At 56.7% G+C, this 23,512-nt stretch overlaps 2 protein-coding genes and 1 long non-coding RNA gene across 8 annotated transcripts; 2 read left to right on the top strand and 1 right to left on the bottom strand.

Annotated features, from left to right (window-relative positions):
* Positions 1–1,637: 1,637 nt before the first annotated feature.
* LOC139080122 (uncharacterized) lies at positions 1,638–18,871 on the bottom strand. Its single transcript, XR_011534310.1, has 2 exons — positions 18,557–18,871; positions 1,638–2,166 (listed from the first exon to the last, which is right to left on the bottom strand). It is a non-coding gene; the product is annotated as an uncharacterized lncRNA (long non-coding RNA).
* Positions 10,804–13,918, top strand: C1QA (complement C1q A chain). Of its 5 annotated transcripts, none has more exons than XM_008508778.2 (3): positions 10,804–11,031; positions 11,941–12,110; positions 13,168–13,918. In XM_008508778.2, the coding sequence occupies exons 2-3, from the start codon at positions 11,948–11,950 to the stop codon at positions 13,734–13,736; spliced, it is 732 nt and encodes a 243-aa protein (XP_008507000.1). In that variant the 5' UTR covers positions 10,804–11,031; positions 11,941–11,947; the 3' UTR covers positions 13,737–13,918. The 5 variants fall into 5 exon arrangements, with proteins under 5 accessions (XP_008507000.1, XP_070454830.1, XP_070454819.1 ...); XM_070598729.1 differs by having other exon boundaries at positions 11,030–11,105; XM_070598718.1 differs by having other exon boundaries at positions 11,030–11,129.
* C1QC (complement C1q C chain) lies at positions 17,084–21,791 on the top strand. 2 transcript variants are annotated; one of them, XM_008508777.2, is made up of 3 exons: positions 17,084–17,477; positions 17,765–17,946; positions 20,939–21,791. In XM_008508777.2, exons 2-3 carry the CDS (start codon positions 17,766–17,768, stop codon positions 21,493–21,495), a joined length of 738 nt encoding a protein of 245 aa, XP_008506999.2. In that variant the 5' UTR covers positions 17,084–17,477; position 17,765; the 3' UTR covers positions 21,496–21,791. The 2 variants fall into 2 exon arrangements, with proteins under 2 accessions (XP_008506999.2, XP_008506998.2); XM_008508776.2 differs by having other exon boundaries at positions 17,310–17,455.
* The last annotated feature ends 1,721 nt before the right edge of the window (positions 21,792–23,512 follow it).

The following is a 23,512-nucleotide window of genomic DNA, read 5'->3' as shown; positions in this document are numbered from 1 at the left end:
GTGAACTGAACCCCACCCAACGACGTGAGCGGCGGCCACGGGCACTCAGCCCTCCTCCTCTCTCGCCCACCCTTTCCTCCCCCCGCCTCCCTGCTCCCCGGGGCCTCCCCCTCCTCCTCCCAGGGCTTGTTTGGCTCTTAGTGCCACTCAGACAAGGGCCACTTACCTGTTGGTTCCACTGCCTTTTCTAGCTCAAACAGTCCCGAGTGTGGCGAGACTCGGGAAGCCACGTGACCCCTCATTTGTCACACCAGTGCCTTAAACCAGAGTCTTTGGTCACCTGAGCTGGAGAGTTCTGGGGGAGGACTCTTGTGTTTTATTCTCTTCAGGGGGCGATCCTCTCAACAATATTCTGAAGGAAATTCCCTTTTCTGGAGGGCACGGGGAGGTGAGACCAGGTAAGGGTAACAGTACGCTGAGGTTTAAGGTCATTGGAGACCTAAGCAAGGGATGGACAAGGGTCAGGACCGGAGGGCAGGAGAGGGTGTCAGAGGGCAGAGAAGGCTTCCCGGAGGGGGGTGCTTTTAAGATGAGCCTCAGGGAACGGGGGAATTTGGACTCTGGAGATGGTGCGGAAGGACACGCCAGGCGGGGCAACTGTGACAGCAAAGGCAGGGAGCTGACGGGGCAGCAAGACAGCCAGTGGTCTGTGGGCTGGCTGGGGGTCCAGTTCCTGGATCACTGGGAACTGTGGATCCTGGCAAAGCCCCTGGAGTGGCCCCTGGGGTGGAGGCAGTAGTGGGGTGTCATGAAGGCAGGGACACTATCAGAAAATTGTGCACCACGTTAATGGCAGCATTATCCACAATAGCCACAACATGGAAGTAACCCAAGCGTCCACAGATGGGTGACCGGATACACGAAATGTGGACCATACATCCAATGGAATATTATTCACCTTTAACAAGGAAGGAAATCCTGACACACACTAGAAATGGAGGAAGCTGGAGGACATTGGGCCAAGCGAAACATGCCAGTGACGAAAGAACAAATACTGCATGATTCCACACGTATGAGGTACCTAGAGTGGCTAGATTCACAGAGACGGAACAGAAAATAGCAATTGCCAAGGATGGGAAGAGGGGAACGCAGAGTTACGGTCTAATGGGAACGGAGCTTCAGTTTGGGAAGATGGAAAGAGTTCTGGAGGCGGATGGTGGAGACGGCTGCACAACCATGTAAATGTACTTGACGCCGTGAACTGTACACTTAAAAATGGTTAAAATGGTAAAATCTTTGTTATTATATTTTACCAAAATAAAAAAGATAGTGGGATCTCAAAGGCCAGGCATCAAAAGGGCGGGAGGTGTGGTCAGGCCAGAGGAAGCAGGCAGGCCCAAGAGCTGAGGACACAAATCCTAACCCCAGACAGGCTCTTGCGAAAGTCAGGCCCTGCGTCCAGTCCAAGCTCAGCCACTTCTTAGCTGTGTGTGTTTAGGCAAGTCACTTGCCCTTTCTGAGCCTCCATTTTTCTCCTCTGTAAGTGGAGTTAACACTAATTATTTCTATTCTCTTGCAGGGTTGTTCCAAGGCCAAATGAGGTCACAGCAACAGCTGTTTATTGAGCGATTACTACATGCCAGGGACTGAGAGAAGCACTTTACAGGGGCTAACTTGTTCAATTCTCACAACAACACTACGAAGATGTTCTTTTATTGTCCCCATTTTACAAACGAGAAAACCAGGGCTTTAGAAGAGAAGCCGCCTGCTCTGCGTTACACAGAGGGAAGTAGCGAGGCTGGGACTCAGACCTGAGTCGTGGTGACAGCCTGTGAGCACTGAGGTGGGGAGTCACCGCTGCCACCTTCCCTTGCTCCTCCAAGAAGTCTCCCAAGATTCCTGCACGGGGGTGGCGCTCCTCTGAGCCCCTGGGAGCTCCCTCCTCTGGTTTCTATGTGTCTCTGGCTCCCTGTGACCTGCTCACTTTGGACGTTATTTCTGTCTCTGCCCCCAGCAGAATGCAAGCTCTCCGAAGGTGGGTCTGGGTGGCTTTCATTTTGGAATCCGGGGTGCCCAGCCCGGATGGCACAGAGCTGACAGAAGCCTGGGCGGCGGTGGAGAGCCCGGCCGAGGGCAGGACCCTGGACAGCTCAGCTGGGATCCGCTGGGCGCGGTGCCGCCTGCAGCCTGCAGGGTTTTGTGACGGTGTTAGTGACCACGACAGCCCTGAAAAGGAAGAGGAGGAGGAGGGTGAATAAGACTACGACGATGTCGGCACCATGTCCACATCTCGCCATCCTGTGTGGGGCCCATGCTGTGCTGTATCGGTCACGAAAGTCAGTCATGCTGTAGGAACAACCCACATCTCAGTGGCTGACACCACCCAGGTTTACCCATCACTCCTGCAAAGCCTGGCGGTCCAGATGACGCTCCGGGACAGGGGTCCTCCACACACACACTCAGCGAGCCAGGCCCGCGCCTGGATCCTGTGGCTTCCCCACCGTGGGAGGAGGTCACAGCATCAGCGGCAGGACAAGGGCGTGCTCAAGGGTTTGCAGCAGCAATGTCACTTCTGTGCACAGAACTGGTCCCCCCCCCCCCCGAGCAACTGCTGGGATGGGGGAGTGCAAGTCTCCTGTGTTTCCAGATGCACAGGAGCTCTTAATATTTCTACCACATGGGACAAACATTTCACATAATCACACCTCACTTAATGCTTGTGACAATTCCTGAGCACACACAATCCTGGGAGAGTCAGTAGAGTAGAGGCCAAGGCCTTGGACTCTGGAGTCAGATCCGGGTTCAAACTACAGTTCCACTGTCCAACGAGTGATGGCCTGGCTCCACAGGTAGTGAGCTCCCCATCACAGGAAGTATACAAGCAGAAATTGGATGACCACTTTGATCATCATCATCATTGTACATTAGTGGCTGATCTCTCCCAGAAGATGCCTACCTTTTATTTTATTTTTAAATTATGTTTTATAGAGGTAAAATGTATCTACCGCAAAATGCATATAACTTAAGTGTACCACTGGCTGCGTTTTGACAAATGTCTACACCTGTGTAACTAACACTCCAGCCAAGATATAAAGTATTTCCATCACTCAGAAAAGTGCCTCACGCCCCTCTCCGGGCCCCACATCCCTGCACTTCTGAGGCAGAGCTTAACCTGAGAGGTGACTCGACCATAGTCGAGTTTCAGCAGGGCCTGGACAAGGGCGAGGTGAGTGGGGTGCCCAGGGCGTGCAAAATTTGAGGGAGCTGCTCCCTCTCGGGGTCAAGTCTGCACTTGCACGCTCCCAGAGGGAGTGCCTCTCTCAACTTTGCTCCCTGGGAGCCCTGCTCTCCTTACCCTGGTCTGGGCCAGATTTCAGCCAAAGCAGCGGAAGAGAGAACGTGCCTGGGAACGGGAGGCCGCTCCCGGAACCCTTCTAGTCAGGAGGTCAACTGCACCCCGAAAGGCAGACCGGGTGAGGACGGGCCCCAGGGGCTGGCTTGACTAGGCAGCACATGGCCCCCGTGGGAAGCTCCAGCACGTCCTGAGGCTTCCTGTCCAGCGTCCCTTCACGCAACACCTAGTGCCGGACCAGGCTGGGCACTTGCTGTTCCGTCCAGCTCTCTTTGCACTGTCTCCAGGACAGACCTGAAAAGTAGGTACTATTATCCCCATCTTCCAAGAAGAAAACTGAGGCTCAGGAAGGTGGAAGTGACTTGTCCAGGGTCACATATCTAAGGGCCAGTGGTGTTCAGATTTGAAGCCAGTCCCCCGCAGCCCCGAGCCTGTTTCTCCCTCTGCCTCCCCCCAGCGCTCCAGACACAAGGATCACAGGTGCGCTGGGGAGCCCCAAAGGTGAGCCCCACCACGCCTACTCTGACCCCTCCAGCACCCCCCGAACCTGAGGCACCAGGCCCCCTGCAGCAGGGCCACCGTCCCAGGGCCTGTCCCTCCTCACAGCCAGCCTAGTGGCTCTGACAGCCCTTCCCAGGAGCCCAGAGGGGCTGGTTTGCATACCACGGGGGTTATTTGCATGTTACTTAGGCAAAGCCTTCGCTCTTCCCACCTGCAGCCAACTCCAGGCTGATTAGTTCTCCCCACATTGGAGAGTTAATTACTCTCCCGCATAGCCCGAGTGTTTATTTGTAATCAGCAGAGGTCTGGGGAGGGGGGAGGAAAGATGGCAGGAGCAGCTGTCGGAGCGGCTCCTTGGGCGGAAAATGAGAGCAAGCTGGAGCGCTGCGGACCCGCGCCCACATCCCGGCTCTGCCCCCTCCGCTGGCTGTGTGCCCCTGGGCATTGCCCCAGCTCAAGGGAAAGAGAAGGGGCGATGGGACCCATGGTCAGGGGGTGTGGGACCCGTGAGCTGCTGGCGGGACACAGAGGGAGCTCAGAACATCACAGTGAAAAGAGCAACGCAGGGAACACAGGAGCCTGCGAAGGGAAGGGGCTGGGACAGGACATCACAATCCCGGACACCTTCCAGGACCACCCCAGGGCCGGGGTGGTGGGCGGAGTCCCCACCACAGAGAAGGGAGACTGGACCAGGTCTGCTGTGTGACGCCAGGAACAGGCTGCTCTCTCTGAGCCTCAGTCGTCCCATCCGTTCACTGGGGATGACAGCAGTTGTCTCACCAGTCCCCTGGCCGGGAACCAGGTGAAAAACCTAAATCTCTACTCAGATGTAAGAACTAGTTCTGAATTCCCGGGTTGGAAATGGTCTCAGCCCCAGGGGAGATTTACTGACCTCCCCCTGACGCCCACCCCACAAACCTGGACTTGCCCCTTCTCCTCCTCCATCCAGGCATTTCTAGACCCTCAGCACCTGCTCCCCACTTGTCAGATGCAAAAAGCTCACATCCAAACGTCCGGGGCGGGCCCAGCCAACGTGTCAAGGTTGGAAGGACCCTCGGTTTGTCTCAGAGCCCCAGAACGGTGCCGGGCTGCCTCCTCGCACGACCCTGGGCCCCCAGCAACCCCACCACAGGAGGGGGCGCAGCTCGAGCGAAGTATCCTCGCCTGCTCCCCCAGCAGACTCCGACCCACGGCAACTGCTGCTTCCGCTCAACTCCCCCCTCTTCACAGATGGGGAAACTGAGGCCCGGAGGGGTGTTTCATCCGAGGACACCCGGCAGAGCTGGGAAGGGAACCCAAGTTGCCGTCCTGCAGCCCACAGTGGCCTTTCCTGATGAGAGTCCGGGGCAGGAAGAGGTCCCCCAGGGGCAGCCTGCCATGGCGGTGACGTGGGGGCCACGGTGGGGGAACTCGGCTGGGGTGGTCGGCTGGCCCACAGGAGCGGTGATCACGGCCCAGGGGGCACTGAGGCTCATCTTCCCCAGGGAGGCAGGGGGGAGTGTCCCCTTCAGCCCACCCTCTCTATCAGGACAGGCTTTCCAGTGAGCCAGGGACGTGGGGAACCGCCCCTCACCGGCTGCGTGACCTCAGTAGGTTGCCAGATAAAATATAGGATGAATAATTTCTTTAGTATAATTCTATCCCGTGTGTCCTACAGTTTATCTGAAATTCAAATTGAACTGGGCATCCTGTATTTTTATTTGTTAAATCTGGCAACCCTGGACCCGTGAGCAAGTCACTGCACCTCTCTGAGGCTCAGTTTCTTCATCTTTGAAAATGAACCAAAATATAGCCCTGTGAGGACACTGTGTCAATGGCGTGAGATGAGGTATGTAACAAGCTTGGCACAGGGGAGACCATTTGTGAGCTGGCTAATGCTGCCTTCACAGTCCCCATAACCGATACTTTCATCTCCTCCATTCTCCTCTCCCTTTCAGAGTTCCTGTTTCAGACCCCCGATCTGTAGGATGCCAATGAAACATCTTCAGAAAGCTACCTGATGGGGTGGAAATAACTCTACTACTTACTGGCTATGTGACCTTGTGCGAGTCACTTACCCTCTCTGAGCATCCGTTGACTCATCTGTGAAAGGGGTTCATCACAGTGCTGCCTCCTTGGGGTTGTGATGACGAAATGAGATGGTGTGTTAAGCCCTACTACGAAGCCTAGCGGTAGGGCTCACCAGGGAGCGCCCACCCCCATCTGGCAAACGCACCAAGATGCATCTTCAGTTTTAAGACATCCCAGGGAGGGCAATGCTCACCCATGGAACGACTGGGTAAAGGTGGCCTTTCAGGCCCACCATGGGCAGGTGAGGGAAATCATTTCTGCTCGGGGGCTTTGCCCTGGCCATGCTCCTGCGACCCTTGCATCTATGCGAGCTCCTTGGGAGCTGGCATTATCCCAGCCTTCCGGGTGCCACATTCCCTGGCTTCGGGGGCCTGGCAGCCCTCGGCACCCAAGGCCCAGCCCCCACAAGGCAGAGGCGCTGCTGCCCTGCTGGCTCCCCAGCCGTCTCTGTTTGTTTGCCAGACTCTCTCCTAATCCTCTTAATCTTTTTACATCTCATCTGCCAGGCGCGCCTGGTGGCTTCCATTAGCGCCTTTCCGGCTAGACCTGGGTGCTGGGAGCTTCTCCCAGAGTCGTCCACTGGCCCTCGCAGGCTTGGCTGCTAACCTCTGGGCCCCCGGGAGGCTAGTGGTCTCCAGCTGGGGCCGGCAGCTAGTGGGGGCTCGTTTTCTTCTTATTTTTCTTCACTCTCCCCCAAAGAAATCACTTTTGCCTTGTTTCATCTTCCTTTTCCATTTTCTTTCCCAAATTTCTCAAGTGGTCACTTGCGCTGGTCCCCGAAGTGACAGGCGGGGGAAGACGGAGGAGACGGGCCTTTTGCTCTGTGCCCACCAGGTGCCAGGGACAAGCCACAGTCCTGTGGAAGCCTCGCCAGTCCCGGGGGTCGATGGTCCTCCCCAGACACAGGAGTTCGCTGGTGCAGGAGCACAAAGCAAAAGGGAGGCAGACGCTGAATTTGAACCCACGCCGCTCTATCTGCATGCCAAATTATTTGCTGTTTTTCATAAAAAATCCCCAGAAGCGCTTTTATCTGCAGAGAGAGGCAAAGAATAAAGAATGTGCACTGAAGACATGTGACAGGCTTCGACAGCTCCCTCCCCAATTCCCAACCGCCCCCAGCAGTACCCTGATCTGATTGGGGGGGTGGGATGGGGAACAAGAGAAGAGACCCAAAGGCCCAGGAGGAGGGGAAGGATTTAGCCAGAAAGACGTGATGAAGACAATCTCCATAATAAAGAGCCGGGAGAGGCAGAAAACGTGGTTGGGCAGGGGCCCGGAGGTTTGCTGTTTGATGGAGAGAGGCGTGTGGCAGCGGGTGGGAGAGGAACGGCTATGGGCGCAAATGCTGCCCCCTTCATGGCGTCCAGACGGCACAGCAGAGGAGGAGCGTGTCCGTCACAGGGCGGCACAGGGCGCAGGACGTGAACGAGAACTTTCGTAGCAGCTTTATTCATCGTGACCAAAAATGCCCACCACTCAGAGAAAGGCCAGACACAGTGTGGTAGACGACACAGTGGGACACACTCAGCGACAGAAACGGAACAGACACCGCAACAACCCGGATGAACCTCACGAGCGTGTGAAATGAAAGAGCACAGAGTGCACGATTCTGCACCCGTGAAGTTCAGGAACAGGTGGAAGGAACCGACGCTGACGCTGACGGAAGCCAGGATGCTGGTCCCCTGGGGGTACTGGGGATTCTGCAGGGAAGGAGGCAGCTCGCTAGGTGATGGGAACGCTCTGCATGCGTTCTGCTCTCTCTGGGTAAAGGGTGTATTGGTGCACGTGGAAAGCCATTAACAGTGCGCTTAAGATCTGCTCATTTTACTGTATGTAAATTATACCTCAATTGTTTTAAATGAAAAAATATATACAAGAACTCCAGAGTCACATTATACAACGTCTGCCTATCTGCATTTTGCCTTAAAAGATTCAGAGAAAGAAAGAGCCAAAAATACCAGCTTAAAGAAGGTGGCGGTGCCGCCATCACTGTAGACCCTCAGGGAGCCCCTTTCTGGACGGAACGTGGATGAGGCGGCCTGAGTGGACCTGCTGTCCCCAAGCCGGCCTCAGATCCCGTGAGCCTCTCCTGCTCTAACCACCGCCCCACTGTGACTCCAGTCTTCAAAGACTCAATTCCTTTGGGAGAGGGGGCTATACATTAGCCAACAGGTGCTCAGCTAAAGGCAGAGAAATCTGTTCTAAAGTCAAACTCAAACTGACCGCACAGGACTGTTGTGAAATGTTATCTGGTCCCCGATACGCTGCTCTCCTAAGACTTCTCCAATGGTAATATTGACCACTTACGATTTTTGCCTAATATGCTGATTTTGGAACCCAACTCTTGGGTGAGATGTGGCTCCACCACAAAGAATTTGAGTCACTTAAAGATTATTTTCGAGGCCAGCCCAGTGGTGCAGTGGTTAAGTTCGTACACTTCGGTGGCCCAGGGTTCACCAGTTCGGATCCCGGGTGTGGACATGGCACCGCTTGGCAAGCCATGCTGTGGTAGGTGTCCCACATATAAAGTAGAGGAAGATGGACATAGATGTTAGCTCAGGGCCAGTCTTCCTCAGCAGAAAGAGGAGGATTGGCAGCAGTTAGCTCAGGGCTAATCTTCCTCAAAAAAAAAACAAAAACAAAAAGAGAGAGATTATTTTCTTGTTATTCGTTAGACGCCTGACTACGCTCTGGGGCTGGGCCTGGTGGACCACGACGTTATGAGCATGCCAGTGGGTCTCCTCTCACCCCGGCCTCTGTGGCCTCCCCTCCAGGATCTGAGCTTTGCAGAAAAGGAAGACCACCGTCACCCACGCCCTCGGGTTGAAGGTGTCCGTGGTGTGTGCCATTCACAGGCCACCCTGACCCCTGACTTTTCACACTCATGATCTGTTCATTACTATTGATGGCTTTATTCCTCGCAAAGTGTCTGTGGTCTTACCACAGCCTGATAAGTGAAATCATCCGACTCGTGGAAATAAGGTAGACAGATAACCGTGTCCTTTCAAAGTCAAATTAGAACAGTGTCTAACAAGCCCTCGGAAGGGTCACCTGACACTCCAGGGCAATGTCACTTTGCTTGACTTATTGTTGACTATTGATCAGGGCCCGGGCTCTGTAAAGACAGCTGGTAGCTGGTAGAAAACTGATAAGTTGCAAATTATTTTTGTCTGGTAGAGATGCAAATGATTTCTTCCAATAGAGAAGATAACCCCAACGTTATGACTTTATTGCCCTATAGCACATTGAACAGTTTTGTAGCTAACTTAGCATTCTTATGAATATTCCAGAATTCTTTTTTTTTGTTATTGTTTTTGTTTTTATCCAATCTCTCTCTTCTCTCTCCATGTATAGGAATACATAAATATTTTTTTCTCATATCCTTCCTTGAACTAGCTTTGTCATCCCGTTGGGTCCTTCATGAATAAGCTACAAAAATATATTGATGTCTGCTCACTATATATTTCTATAAAAATTGTGCTTCTAATATTTCGAAAACTATACTTTGAGAAGCCGTTCACAGTATTTGGATTTCCTCTGCCGTTTTCTGCGTGACCTTGGGCAAGTCTTTCTGTCTGTCGTCTTTAGTTTCTTCATCTGTAAAATGGGAGCAACCAGGCAGACTGTTCTGGCTCTGACGAGATATTTCTAACTCCTCTTACAGGGCAGCGAGGCGGACACAATGCAAAGAAGATGGACGCTGGAAGGGACGTTACAGACCGTTTGGGGCAAGCTTCCTGCCTCCCACCACACCCTCATCTTGATAGCTGGAGAAAATGAGGCTCAGAGAGGTTAGGCAACTTGCCCAAGTTTACACAGATATTGTTCATAATGGTGAATTATTTTAATGTGGTGTTTGACAGTATAAACTTCCTCAGAAATGCGTACCCTCAGCAGCCCACTGAGGAGGCCGTATCGTCCTTAACTTACAGATAAAGAAACTGAGGTCCAGAGACATGATTGGCTTGCCCAAGGTCACACAGAGATTCCAGCTCTCCCAACGTCCTGAATCCTGGGGACTGCGAGGGGCTGGGAGGAGGAGCTCTGGGCCCGGCTCTTGCACTGGAGCATCCTCATTTGTGTCTGGTGTACATATCGGATGCCACACAAGATGCAACTGCAAAAGGAGTCCCGAAGGCCTGCAGAGCCTGGCCCCAGACCGTCTTCATCCGCCCATGTACAACCACCCTCCTTTTTCCTCCTCCTCTTCCTCTCCTCCTCTCTCTGGCAAAATTCTCAGGAAAAAAACATGGTCATGAGAAGCAGCAGAAAGACGTGGTCAGCCCAGGCTTGAACATATTGGTTTCCAGCCTGGGAGAGAGAGAGTCACTCAATCTGAAGAAAAGCTGTCTCGGGATCCAAGCTGGCAATGATGACGGGAGCAGTGCTGACAGGTAGAGAGCACCCCGTCAGTGAGAGTGAGCAAGGCCACATGATCCGTGCAAACGCTAACAGCAATTCTCTGGATGGTAGAATTCACGGGCTATTGTCACTTTTTAAACAAATGTTGACAAAAGCTAATTTTTAAGCATTCATCGTGTGCCAAGGGTTTCATATGTATATTATCTCATTAAAACTTGATAATAATCAAATGAGGTAGAAGCTACTGTTCCCAATTTATGAATAGGGAAACTGAGGCCCCAGCAGGTTAAGAATCTTCCTAAGGACACGCAACTAGGAAGTGGCCGTTCTGGGAAGCTGATTACCAAGCTCCTCGTTACCACCACACTGTCCTTCTCTGTGCTTCCCAAGGTTTTGACCGTGAGTACGTGTTGCTTTCACAATCAGAACAAAGTCTTACAAGTTACCCATTTTGAGAAAGATCTGCCCCCACCATGCTCCGTGCGCCTCTGGTTCTCACCACCCCCTGCCTCGCTGACGCCCACCGTGCCGTCCCCGCCCCCCATGCCGTCCCCGCCCCCCACAGCTGTAGCTGGGGCAGGATGTCCGATGTCCCAGTCTTGCTGAGGTTTGCTCAAAATGTCCCTGGCGGGCCTCTGGCCCCTGGGGCAATGCCGGGGGCGGGGGGTGGGGGGGCCCAGAGAAGGAGAAGAGGAAGTGGGAAGGGATGTGAAAGTTGGCGACAGTTCAGCACCGCCCCTGCTGGGTGTCCCACAGGGCTCCCCGGGCGGAGGGCAGGACACCCAGTCGAGTTGACAACCCGGCAGGTGAGTCCAGGGCCTGAGAGGGAGGGGGCTGTGAAGTTAGGAACCTGAACTGGCCTCGGAGGCTGACAACAGAGGCAGGGCGAGGAAGAGTACAGCTGGCTAGTCCTGGGCCGGGAAAGGGTTGCCGGGTGGCGGGTGGGGGACACCGATCCAGGACCCAGAATGAGTGAGTGGAGGCCCTGGACGCCTTGGGCCTGGGGGAGGGTAGGAGGTGTTTCCATGGACCCATCGGCTCTAACCAGAGTTCCTGGGTCCTGGTCCCCAAAACACAAGAAGCTGAAAACAGGCTGGGAGTGTCGGAGCCCAGTTAAGCAGCTCCTCAGAGGGCACAGTGGGTGACAGTCAGCCGTCTGTCCTCCAGCGGGTGCTGAAACGGGCCGAGTGTGCAGAGGAGCGAGCAGATGTGTTGTGTCAGGTGTTTGTGAATTGCTGCGTGCACGCACAGCTCTGCCATCTGGGTTAATTAAATAAGGAGCAGGCGCTCAATAAATATTTGCTCAATGGAATTGATCCTCTGTAGGAGGGTCTGAACGTGCGCGTCCAGGCGAGTGAGCGATGGCGTCTGTTTGGGTGGCCGTTTGTGTGTCCAGGAGTGCACAGTGGACTTCCGAGTTCTCTTACCGTGTTGCGTGGGTGTGGGGTGAGAGGTTGTGCTTGTGCGTCTCTGAGTGTGTAACTCTCTGCGTGCGCTCAGTGGCGCGTGTGCCTCTGTGTGAGCTTGTGGTTCTGTGTGTGGGGGGCCCCTGGAGCTGGGTGCAGGGTGGACGTCGAAGGTCCTTGAGGGGCGGTGTGTGCATTGGAGGTGGGGGGTGTGTTTATGTCATCGTCGGGGGGGATTCAAGTGCGTAAGTTGGGTGTGCACGAGCGCGTGATGTCAGCCTGCTGGGGCCCTGCCCCGTGTCTCCACAGTGGCATCATGGAAGCCCCCTGGGGCTGGCTGATGGTCGGCGTGCTGGCCGTATCCCTGGCCTCCACGGGGACCCAGGACGTGTGCCGAGCTCTGAACGGGAAGGATGGGGCCCCCGGAATACCAGGCCGACCCGGGCGGCCAGGCCCCAAGGGGGAGCGAGGAGAGCCAGGTAGGCACCTCCCCCTGGACCCTAGCCCCTCATCCCTTGGCCTGTCCTGGCCTCCAAGGTGGAGACCTGGGGGTGGCACCAAGAAGCAGGAGTCCACCTGGTCCCCCTCGTGAAGCCCCTCCAATCTGCACTTGGTCCCAGGAGCTGAGGGTACCAGCCTTCTCCCTGAGCCGCGTCCCCAGGCGCCTTCTCCATACCCTCCTCATGCCTGGGTCGTCCTCTTCCTTTGGCCACATCGTCCTCCTCTGGAGAATGGATCTCCGCAGCAAAGAATATGAAAGGTCCCAAAGCAGTGCCTAGTCTTTGGTCATTGTTCAGTTACCGGAAAGATCAATGCCCTAGGCATTAGACTCAGGAGCCCTTGAATTGCTGTGTGACCTCGAGCAAGTTACTGACCCTCTCTGAGACTGTTTCCTCATCTGTAAAATGAAGAAATAACCCTCTTGGCACATAGAGAGGGGTCGATTAATGGCAACTAGCCTTTTTGCTTCCTTCCAGCCCCCGGCCCCCAACTGTGTCCCTGACCCCCTTTCCACCTTGAGGTTTCAGAAACTCTCATATTCTAGAAAAAAGGCTGAGGATGAAGGAAAAGGGAGGAGGACAGGGCCAGTGTGAGAAGGGAAGCTCTCACTTAATGCCCCCGAGTCTCCTAGTCCATGGCAGGCCGGGAAGATCTGCAGAGACACTCCCAACAGTTTGCACCTGGGTGTCCTACGAGGAGTCCTGGCACCTGAAGAAGTCAGGATCAGTGGGCTGGCAGGGTGAGGAGGGCACGGCCATGGGCAGGAGCACAGCAGAGGAGCCAGTGTCCTGTTTTTCCCAGAACCTGACACCTTCCCAAGTGCCCATTCACACTTCTCTCCATTTTATAGATAAAGCAGCTGAGGCTCAGAGAGGTTGGGACACTTTCCCAAGGTCACACAGCCGGTCAGAATCAATGTCTTGAAAGCTCAGGCACTCCCCCATCCTCTATCCCACAGCAGTCTGGGGTCCCAGCTGTCTCTGAGGACTGGCGGACACCAGACTGTTACTCTCCATCTGGCCTTTCTCCCCACAGGGGCCCCCGGCATCCAGACAGGCATCCGAGGCCTTAAAGGAGACCAGGGGGAGCCTGGGGTCCCTGGAAGTCCTGGCAACATGGGCTACCCAGGGCCCAGTGGTCCCCCGGGGGTCCCTGGTGCCCCAGGATTGAAGGGCATCAAGGGAAACCCAGGAAACTTGAAGGACCAGCCACGGCCGGCCTTCTCGGCCGTGAGGCGGAACGCGCCGCTGGACAGCAACATGGTCATCTTCGACGAGGTCATCACCAACCAGGAGGGCTCGTACGACAGCAGAACGAGCCACTTCGTCTGCTCCGTCCCGGGTTACTACTACTTCACCTTCCAGGTGGTGTCCAAGTGGGACGTCTGCCTGTCCATCGTGTCCTTGAGGAGGGACCAGGTCCGGCACTCCTTGGGCTTCTGCGACACCAACAGCAGGGGCATCTTCCAGGTGGTGTCCGGGGGCACCGTGCTCCAGCTAGACCGAGGGGACAAGGTCCGGATTGAAAAAGAACGTGGCCGGATTTACCAGGGCTCCGAGGCGGACAGCGTCTTCAGCGGCTTCCTCATCTTCCCGTCCACCTGAGCCCAGGAAGGACCCCTCCCCGCCCTGGCCTCACCCGCTTCCTGCTGTGTGACCCTGGCCCACTCACGCCACCTCTCTGGTGTCTATGCTGTGCTCTGTAAGGTGTGGGTGCTGCTGCTTTAGATGCCTGAAGGGAGATCCGTGTCTTAGAACTCTTCCCGGAATAAAGTCCTGCGTCCGTGTCTGCTGGTCTTGAGGTTCCGTTACTGCCCTGGGCGTTCGGAGGTGACAACAAGTCCTGAGCGCTGACAAGGCCGGCCCAGCTGTAGTACTTTACAGTAGGAATTTAGCAGCTCCCCGGAGCCTCGTTGGCCTGGGTTCAAATCCCGGGCCACCGTTTACCAGCTGTCCCATCACGCGCATGTCACGTGACTACGGTGCCTCAGTTTCCCCACCTGTAGAGTGGGACCAATGATGGCACCTGCCTCGAAGGGCTGTTAGGAGGATTAAACGGCTTAATGTACGAAGACCGCAGAGCAGCACCTGGTTCACAGTCGGGGCTGTGTAAGTTTTAGCTCTTATTCCATTTTGCTTAATCTGTACCGTCGAGCTTTGAGGCGGGTACCTTGACCCCATTTTACAGATGATGACACTGAGGCTGAGGGTTTGGGGCGGACCCAAAGCCCAAGGTCAGTGTTTAAGGGGCGGAGCTGGGATCTGACTCCAAGTCTTGTGGATGCCCAAGCCTGTGCGTTTACGTGCTGCCCTCGCCAGCCTCCACAGCCACACGCCTGACCGATGACACCCGGGCTTTCCAGCCCTGAACCAGAAAGGCAGGGGCAGGGCTCAGAGAGGGGCAGCAATCGGCCCAAGGGCATCCAGCTGTCCTCCCCAAAGCCAGGTCTCCTGATTCCAGCCCTGGGCTTCCACCCAAGCAGGCAGAGGGGCTGCTGCCTGCTGGGCCTCTCGCCTGGGCTGGGGGCTGGGAGGGTCTAGAATGTTCCCGGTGAGTTCCCAGGGTCCCATTTAGCCCGTCCAGGAGCCGCTAGGAAGTGAGAAGCCTGCTACGTCGTTTGTAGGCGAGGAAAACAAGGAGGCCGGGTGCTCAGTCCTGAAAGTGTCCAGCGGCCTCCATGTGTTCCCAGAGGAAGCTGGCTTTATCTTTGTGCTGCACACACGCACGCACGAACACACACAGAGTTGTGCACATGTACACCACACACACACTCACACCTCCCTCGAGATGCACGTGGACCCACATTCCTGGACCAACACTCGTCCACCCCCCACCGAAACAGGGGCACAGTGACCCCCTCCATCGGCACACGCCCACTCCCTTAGACACGCCTGTACACACCCCTGCTCACACACACCAGGCACACCTTCAAACCCACAGGCACACTCGCGGACACTTCAGCTGCCCAAATGCCCCCTGGCAACCATCAGAGGTACTCTCTCACACACGCACCTTGAGACGCCCGTCCCAGCCACATGTCCTGCAGGCAGGTGTGCGCCACCTGCTCTCCGTCCAACACGCACCTGCCTTGGAAATTCGCCCTTGCACACTGACCGTGCACGCTCACACTCCCTCAGGGCCGTCCTCGGGACACAGGGACCATGTCTCCCATCCGCGAACAGACACACACACAGCCTCGGAGCCCACGTGCACACCCCCGCCTTCAACACACCCTCAGGACCCTCTCCTGGGGCCGCCCTGCCCGGCCCGTCAGCAGCCTTTGGGGGTCGGGGAGAAGAGCGTGACCCCACTGCGCCCCCGGGCAGGGCTGGCCTCCTCCTGGCCCTCGGCCCTCTTGGGGTCTCCACCTGCCCAGCTCTCCCCCGCCCGCCCAGCATGCACCCCACAGACGGGGAAGGAACCAGGGCTCCGAGCACCTGCTCAGAGCTGGATGCTGGCGGCTGGGGATGCGTTTACCCCGGGAAAACGGAGGAAGACACTGAGGCTCGAGGAGGAGACATCTACCCGAGGTCGCGATGCCAGAACGTGGCAGGACCTGGATTCAACCCGCGTCTGCCTGATCCCAAAGCGGGGGGCTCCTTTCATTGCAATGGGACTCAAAGAGAACGTCAGGGGGAGAGCCTGGCAGGAGAGGCCAGGCTGTAGAAACGGGGGGAGAGTGTCTGGCTGCCCCTTCCCCTCAGTTCCACTCATACCCACCCCTGTGCCGGCAAATCCCTGGTCCCTTTGGGAGGATGGAAGGAGCTGGGTGGGCGGGCGGGGCAGGGGAGGGCTGAGCGCGGGCCGAGGCTGCCACCTGCTGGACAAGCCGGCCCGGGCGCAAACGCCTCTAGAACAGAAGATGGGAGCCCCGGGTGCCCTGTGGCTGGGTGCCCCCTCAAAAAAATGCTGTGCCCGTCACTCTCCTCTTCCCAGCCCTCCACCTACCGGGGACTCCCAGGGCCACGTGCGTTCACGTCCTCGCTCTGGTCCCACACTCTGCAGCCTGTGCCAAGGGTGGAGGTGCAGACAGGGAGACCGAGGCCCCAAGGGTCCTACGTGAGGCAGAGACTGAGCTCTGAACTCCTCCCCATGCCTAGCACAGGCCCAGCATCATGTGTGCTGAGTCCTTTACCCCATCACACATGGGAGCTGCTGGAACCCCCGTTTACAGAGGAGGTCAAGCCGCTCACCCCGAGGGACAGAGGTGGCAGGAGCGGGGTTGGGATGGGAACCGTCTCCTGCTTGACACCCCCTTTCTCCCTGGAATCCCATATGAGGAGAAGAGGAAGAGAAGAGGGGCCTCTTTCAGCTCTGCCAGCCTGGCCCCAGTTGGCCACCGCTCACCAGCTATAATGGGCTCCAAGACCAGAGGCAGGAGCACTGGGGATGGAGGGGAGGGAGGGGGTGCCTGCAGGGAAGGGGGGATCAACAAGGGAAGCCAGGGGCCCCAGCAGAGGAAGAGGCGCCAACATGCAAAGCTTGCCCCCCACCCCCCGGGTATACAGATGGGAAGACTGAGGCCTTGGGTGGCCAACGGTTTGCTGAAGGCCTCAGGGCAAGGGAGTGGAGGGCTGGAAGGAGACCCCAAGGCCCCTGACTCTGTAGCCAGAGCAGCCTGTCCACACAGCAGGCTGCCTGCTATCAAAGCTTGCCCATCCTGGGTATCCACCCCCAAGTGCAACAAATGGGATGGGGCCTACAGAAGTTTCTAGAATAAAGCCTGCCACTTGACAAGTGCATCTGAGGCTTGTTTCTGGGGGCAGCTAAGCAGAGGGGTCAGAATAAGGCTTTGGATCCCAAGAACCACTCACTGTGTGACCTGGGGCAGGGCCTTTCCCCCCGCCTGAGCCTCAGTTTCCTCATCTAGAAAGAGAGGATTTTAACTTCCTTCTGGGGAATGTTGTGAAACGATTGAGCTCAGGGTCAGCGGGTGCCCACAAACGCAGATGGACAGTAGACGGGCTGAACCCGACCCCAGGGGAAGTAGCCAGGGGGCTGGTGAACATACGCCCTCCCCAGATCCGGGGCAGCGGACATTTCCCTATTTCACACACTCATGACCCGGGGGTGGGGGCGCAGGTCACACAGGGGCGTCACTGTGGTCAGCCTGGCTCTTCACCCAAAAAAAGTGTCAAGTCAGAAAAAATTACGGGAAAGGGGATGTGGGACTGGGGGGAGGGCGCAGGAGGGGAGGGGGCCGCCCAGCCAGCTCTGGGCCCTCCGTGCAGCCTCCGCTCTGGCTCGGTGTCCTCCTGCCTGGGAGACGGGAAGCAGACCTGAGGACATCTCTAGGACCGGACCAGGAACCTCCCACCCCCAGGTGAGGCCAGGACCCTACCCAGGTGAGGCCAAATGGCAGTTTTCCCCCTGCTGCCTTCCTGAGACAGGGCCCCAGGACAGCTGGATGTGTGGGGGAAAGGAGGGTCCCTCTCCCTGCTGAGCGGGGGGCCTGGGCTTGAAGGAGAGGCCCATTCTCCATCCATCCTGTGGTCCCGAGGGGTGTGGGGCCTGGGGAGGGAGGAAGGCTCCTGCTGGCTGAAGACCAGCCCTGGGGAGTGAGGGGGCCAGAAGGGCAGATGAGGGGCTGGGTAGTCAGCCCAGCTCTCTCCTCATCCACCTCCTTCCCCAGGATGGACGTGGGGTCCAGCTCCCGGCTCCCCCTGGGCCTACATCTGCTGCTGCTCCTGCTGGCACTGCCACTTGGGGGCCAGGCCAGCACAGACTGCTACGGGATCCCTGGGATGCCGGGCATGCCTGGGACCCCAGGGAAGGATGGCCACGACGGGCTGCCGGGGCCCAAGGGTGAGCCAGGTGAGTCTGCTGGCCTGGCAGGGAGGGGACCCCGAGGGCTTGAGGGGGCAGGGGTCGGAGTGTCCATCTGGGGCTGACCTGGGGGACCAAGGACAGCAATTTGATGGCAAGAAGTGCAGTCCCTCCTGCCACACCCGCCCTCAGGGCAGAGTCCAACTCTCGCCACAAGTGCAGTCCCTCCCTCCCCAGGGCCCAGGCCTCCCCAGGTCACCTCCTGGCTCCTCAGTTTCCTCATCTGATAATAGGGAGAGAATAAGGAGCGTCCCGGGAGATGACCCACGTGAGGACCCGGCAAACTCTGCCACACTCGGCTTCTGTCTCCTCACAGCCCTCCACTGCTTGCCCTGCAGCCTGGACCCCTGGGGGAGGTGGGCCCCCACCGTGAACAGACAGCACCCAGACGCCCAGGGTCCAAATCTCAGCCCCACCACTTCCCACTTCCCAATTCGCAAGGCCTCAGTTTCCTCATCTGTAAAATGGGGAGATGGCATCCCTACTGCACAGCGGTGCTGGGATGACGAAACACCTTTAAACACAGAGTAGTTCTGAGCACATGGTAGGTCCCGGGTGCATGCAGGCTGCCGTGGTTATTATCAGAGATCGTGCTCACCTGCCTGCCTAGGACTCTGGTGGTTGGCGGGGTGGCAGTGAGAAGTCAGGATCGAAGGCAGAGACCCTGGAGCTGCAGAGCCCCGGGCAAGCCCCAGCGTGAGCAGAGGGGGCCGAGGACATGAATGGGTGGCTGTGTTGGGCCAGAGCGCAAGTCTGGGGGGTCCATTGACTGTGAGCAGGTGCGTGTTCGGGAGGCAGACTGTGTCTGGAGTGGGCGTGGGTGAGGCTGGGTGGGGTGGGCAGAGGTGACGGGGGTGGTAGAGGCAGCGGGCTGAGGATGCCAGGCTAGGGGAGTGTCCTTAGGAATTTCCCCACTGTCGCCTTCCCTCCCAGCAATGGAGTGGAATTTTACCAACATTCCAGAAGTCTTCAATTTGGGGGTGAGCCGAATGAGGCCCCCAGGTCTGACATTTTTTGGGACTCTGTACTTCCAGCTGCCTCTGGCCGTCTCGCTGGCCCAGGTGGCTGATGGCCACTGATTTTTGAGCTCCCACGGTGTGCCAGGCACAGTTCCAAACGCTCTGCATATATTTATCTCATGGGGCAGATTAGATTGTGAACTCTATTTTATAAATGAGAAAACTGAGGCCAAAATCCTTTTTAAGAAGTCACTTACTCCCATTTTACAGATGTCAAAGCTGAGGTTCAGAGAGATTGAGCAACTTGTCCCAAGTCACACAGTGGGATCCTGTCCAACTCCAAAGGCCACGCCCTTAACCACTACCCTACACTGCCTCTCAAGCCCCCTCCCAACACCGGGTCCTGCTGCGCCCAGTTGGCTGCAGAAAGACATCCCAAAGGATGAGACACAGCCCCGCCTAGCATCTGACAGGCATCAGAGGGACCCGACATTCTGAGCACTTCCTATGAGGTGCCTGGCACATGCATTCTCCCACCCCACTCTTCCAGTGGCTCTGTGGGACCCCTTATCTCAGCTACACAAACAGAGGCTCAGGGAGGGGAGGTCACCTGCCCAGAGTCACACAGCTGAAGCCTAGATCTTCTGGGTCCTGATGCCCGACTCCTAACTCTGGAAGCTAAAAGGCTCACAAGCCACAGAGGATCTGTCACAAACAGGTCTGCACAGACACCCACCCCTAAGGAATTCAGAGGAGGAAGTGGCCATGACGGTCCCAGGGTGGTCAGAGAGGGCTTCCTGGAAGAGGAGACTAGAGCCAGACCCTAAAAGATGAGCATGGTTTGGACGGGGGGAGAAAAAGAATCTCACAGAGGCTCAGATAATCAGGGCCTTGGGCAAGTCTGGCCTCAGTTTCCATATCTGTAACATGAGGAAGTGGAACGAGGCCAGCTCTCATGAGGGGCTGAAGTGGGCTGAGTGGGGCCAGGGCAGCTGGCGGGAGCAGCCCCCTGAAGCGGTGGCTTCTCTCTGGCTCCATCCGGTGCTTCCCATGTGCTGAGCTGGCCCGGGATGCTTCCATCTCAGGCATGGATACAGGTTTCATGGGGCTCTGAACTTAGCAAACGTTGAGAGCCCGCTTTAAGAAAAATCACACAAAATTATGGATACATGGATTGCAGGGGAGTAATTATACAAGTCTGCACAAGCGACACAATCGTATTAGAACTGTGTGCACACACCACCAGCGCGTGTCAAGCTGGAGCTCCGTGTGTTACACGCAGGTCTGTTTCCTGGGTCTGACACTGCGCTTCAATTAGGCAACACGTACCATTGGGAAAACTAGGTGGAAGGTACATGGGACCTTCTTGTCCTTTTTTTTTTTTTTGCAACTTCCCATTAATCTAGAACTATTTCAACATAAAATGTTGAAAAAAATTAGAAATATACAATTAGGCAAAGAGCCTTGAAGGGGCCAAAGCAAGTTAATAGGGCCCAAAGCTTAAGGTTCCTGAGCTTCCCAGGAAATCCGCCTTTGACCCATCTCCTGAATTCTGTCCAGAGAAACTAAGACCGTAGACTTTCAGGTGAGGTCTGAATCTGTTAATGTTGGGCCATAAAGAAAAACTAAAAAAACATCGTGCAGGCCAAGTGGAAGGAATCTGAGGCCACATGCTGTCTGTGGGCTGACAGTCATGGTCTCTGACACGCTGTCTGAGATCCCGCCCAGGTCTGACACCTCCTGAGCCGGCTGGTCCTACCCTCTCCATCACGAATGTGGAAACTGAGGCCGAGAGACAGAGAGGTGCCTTGGCCAAGGTCAGAGGGCAAGTGCGTGGGGAGGCGGGACCTGAGCCAGGGTCTCTGTCCCCTCTTCCCTGCGCACTGCTCCAGGTGGACAGGCCACGTGGGGAAGGAAGTTCCAGAGACCAGACCCCCATGGTGTGTCCCCACGAGGACAGCCTCAGGCCCCCTCTCCCCTGGGCCCGCCCATCAGTTCCCTCTCACCTGCTCTCTCCCCAGGGATCCCAGCTGTCCCTGGGACTCAAGGACCCAAGGGTCAGAAGGGAGAACCCGGCACACCTGGCCACCCTGGGAAAAACGGCCCCATGGGAACCTCTGGGACGGCGGGCCTTCCCGGCCTCGTGGGCCCCCGTGGGGAGCCGGGCGAGGAGGGCAGATACAAGCAGAAGCACCAGTCGGTGTTCACGGTCACACGGCAGACAGACCAGTACCCGGCCGCCAACAGCCTGGTGAAGTTCAACACGGTCGTCACCAACCCACAGGGTCATTATGACACGAGCACGGGCAAGTTCACCTGCAGGGTCCCTGGCATCTACTACTTTGCCTACCACACGTCGCAGACGGCCAACCTGTGCGTGCAGCTGTACCGCAACGGCGCCAAGGTGACCGCCTTCTGCGACCACATGTCCAACAGCAAGCAGGTCAGCTCAGGCGGCGTGCTGCTGCAGCTGCAGGTGGGCGAGGAGGTGTGGCTGGCGGTCAACGACTACAACGGCATGGTGGGCACCAGGGGCTCCGACAGCGTCTTCTCCGGCTTCCTGCTCTTCCCCGACTAGGGCCTACGCCGGCCCCCGGGCTGCCCCAGCTCCCTCATTTTCCCTGCATGAACCCACCCTGCCGGCCACACCAGCCAGCCTCTGCGTCCTTGCTCAGGCCATTCTCCCCACCTGATGGACTCCCCCTCCGGGAAGCCCGCCTTGACTCCACTGCCCCACGAATTCTCTCCCTCCTCTGAGCTCCTTCAGGAGGCACTGCTTTGACACTTAACCAATACCTTCTGGTACTGTCATTAGTCTTTTCCGAGTCTTGGAAGAGGCGGGGAGATATAGAAATAAATAATTAAATCAATAAATCCACATGCTCAGATTCCTCGCTGCCAGCTCCTTGAAGAAGCAGGTGTCTTCATCAGCTTCGCACCTGCCGCAGGTGTCGGTGGGCTCCAAACCCAGACGGGGCACCTACCTGGGGCTCAGTCAGGGTGGGTGCAATGTGGAGACACCCAGCACCACTCGGCTGTTTGGGAGAGAGATGCTCAAGTGTGGCTGAAGGCCGCGAGAGGGTGCCGAGGGGTCATCTGCCGTCACTGGTGTGCATGAGGGGCACTGCCACCAGTACAGGGACCTATGCCCACAGGTAGACGGGAGTGCATTTGAATTCCCAGACCCGTGTTGAGCTATGGTGAATTTCAGGAGCGCCTGTCACGGGAGAGGTTTGGGCTCAGGTGAGCCCAGGGTACATACAGACCAGATGCGCCAAGGATTTGTGTCAAATTAATGAGCGAACTAGGGTGAATGCATGAAAGAATCAGGGAGTAAATGAATGACTAAAAGCAGAATAAAGGAATGAGTGAATAAAGAAAATCATAATAGCTACCACTCATTGAGCACTTACTATGCACCAGGCATTGTGCCGGCCCGTCTCTCAAGTCCTTTAATACTTACAGCCACGCTCGGGGATGGGCAGGACTGGACGAGAGAGTCTGTCTCCTGGATGCCTGATTCACCATCTGACACCCGCCACCTCCCTGCTGTCAGGGTTTCACTGTGAGGGGCCTGACAGTTTGGCCCGGCTGCCCCGATCCTTGCTGGGGGACCAGGAGGCTCGCTAGGAGCTGCAGCACTTTTGCTGTGACAGCCACGAGAAGCGATTGACGGTTCAGGTTCAAAAAGATAAAAAGTGTAACTTTCCTGTGCAGACGGCAGGTCCCACCACGGGGCCCAGTGAGACCCCAGGCTCCCTCAGGCCTGGGAGAAGCTGCCCTGGCCTGGCTGGGGTCTCAGTTTGGTTCCACAAGGCCCCACGGAGCTCACAGAGGCACCAGCCAACCAAGGTGGGCGGGCTGTCAGAGCAGCTCTGCCCGTGAGGTTCCTTCATCCTGTGGACCCCCCTTTCCCACTCCCACAAATCCTCCATCCACCCAGATACACACTCAACTGTCAGGATTCAACACAAAGATCGCCTCCTCCATGAAGCCTTCCCTGGTTCTCCCCTTTGTGTCCCCACAGAGCCCTCCACAGACTTGGACCATAAACTCGTGACCCTTTAGAGCCCAGGTTCCCAAATCTGGTGGTACAACAAAGTTCTCTGCACATCTATTTACAAAACAAAAGACAGAGTTCTGGACCCAAGGCTGTCTCATGAAGGTTTGGGGAGGACGGCACAGGAGGTGAGTGGGCGGTTGGCCTGGTAAATCCAATGTACGTAGTCCACCAACCGCCTTTGGAGCACTTATTTCCTTATAGGTCTGCCTCCCCCACAGGCCTCTGAGCATCCTTGAGGGTGGGGCCGCTTTGATGCTTGTCTCATAGCAAGGGCATGTGTCAGAAGGGAGGGAGGGAGAGAGAAAGACACTCACACTCACACTCACGCACACTCACCAAGGGCGAGAACAGAGCAAGGGCATGGCTCTCGGGCCCCTGGCAGGGCCGGGGCCAGGGTCACGGGGCCAGTCCGCTCACAGCTCTCCCTCCATCGACACTCTGCCGTGTTCCGGGCGATGCCCCAAGTGCTACATGCTTCTTCCCATTTCTCCGTTGTTTAAAAATCAATAGCCCACTTATGTCGGCCGCAGGG

The sequence above is a fragment of the Equus przewalskii genome, chromosome 2, assembly GCF_037783145.1.
Source record: "Equus przewalskii isolate Varuska chromosome 2, EquPr2, whole genome shotgun sequence".
Taxonomy (NCBI): Eukaryota; Metazoa; Chordata; class Mammalia; order Perissodactyla; family Equidae; genus Equus; species Equus przewalskii.
Note: the sequence above shows the minus strand (reverse complement) of the source record. Positions and strands in the feature narration are given on the sequence as shown.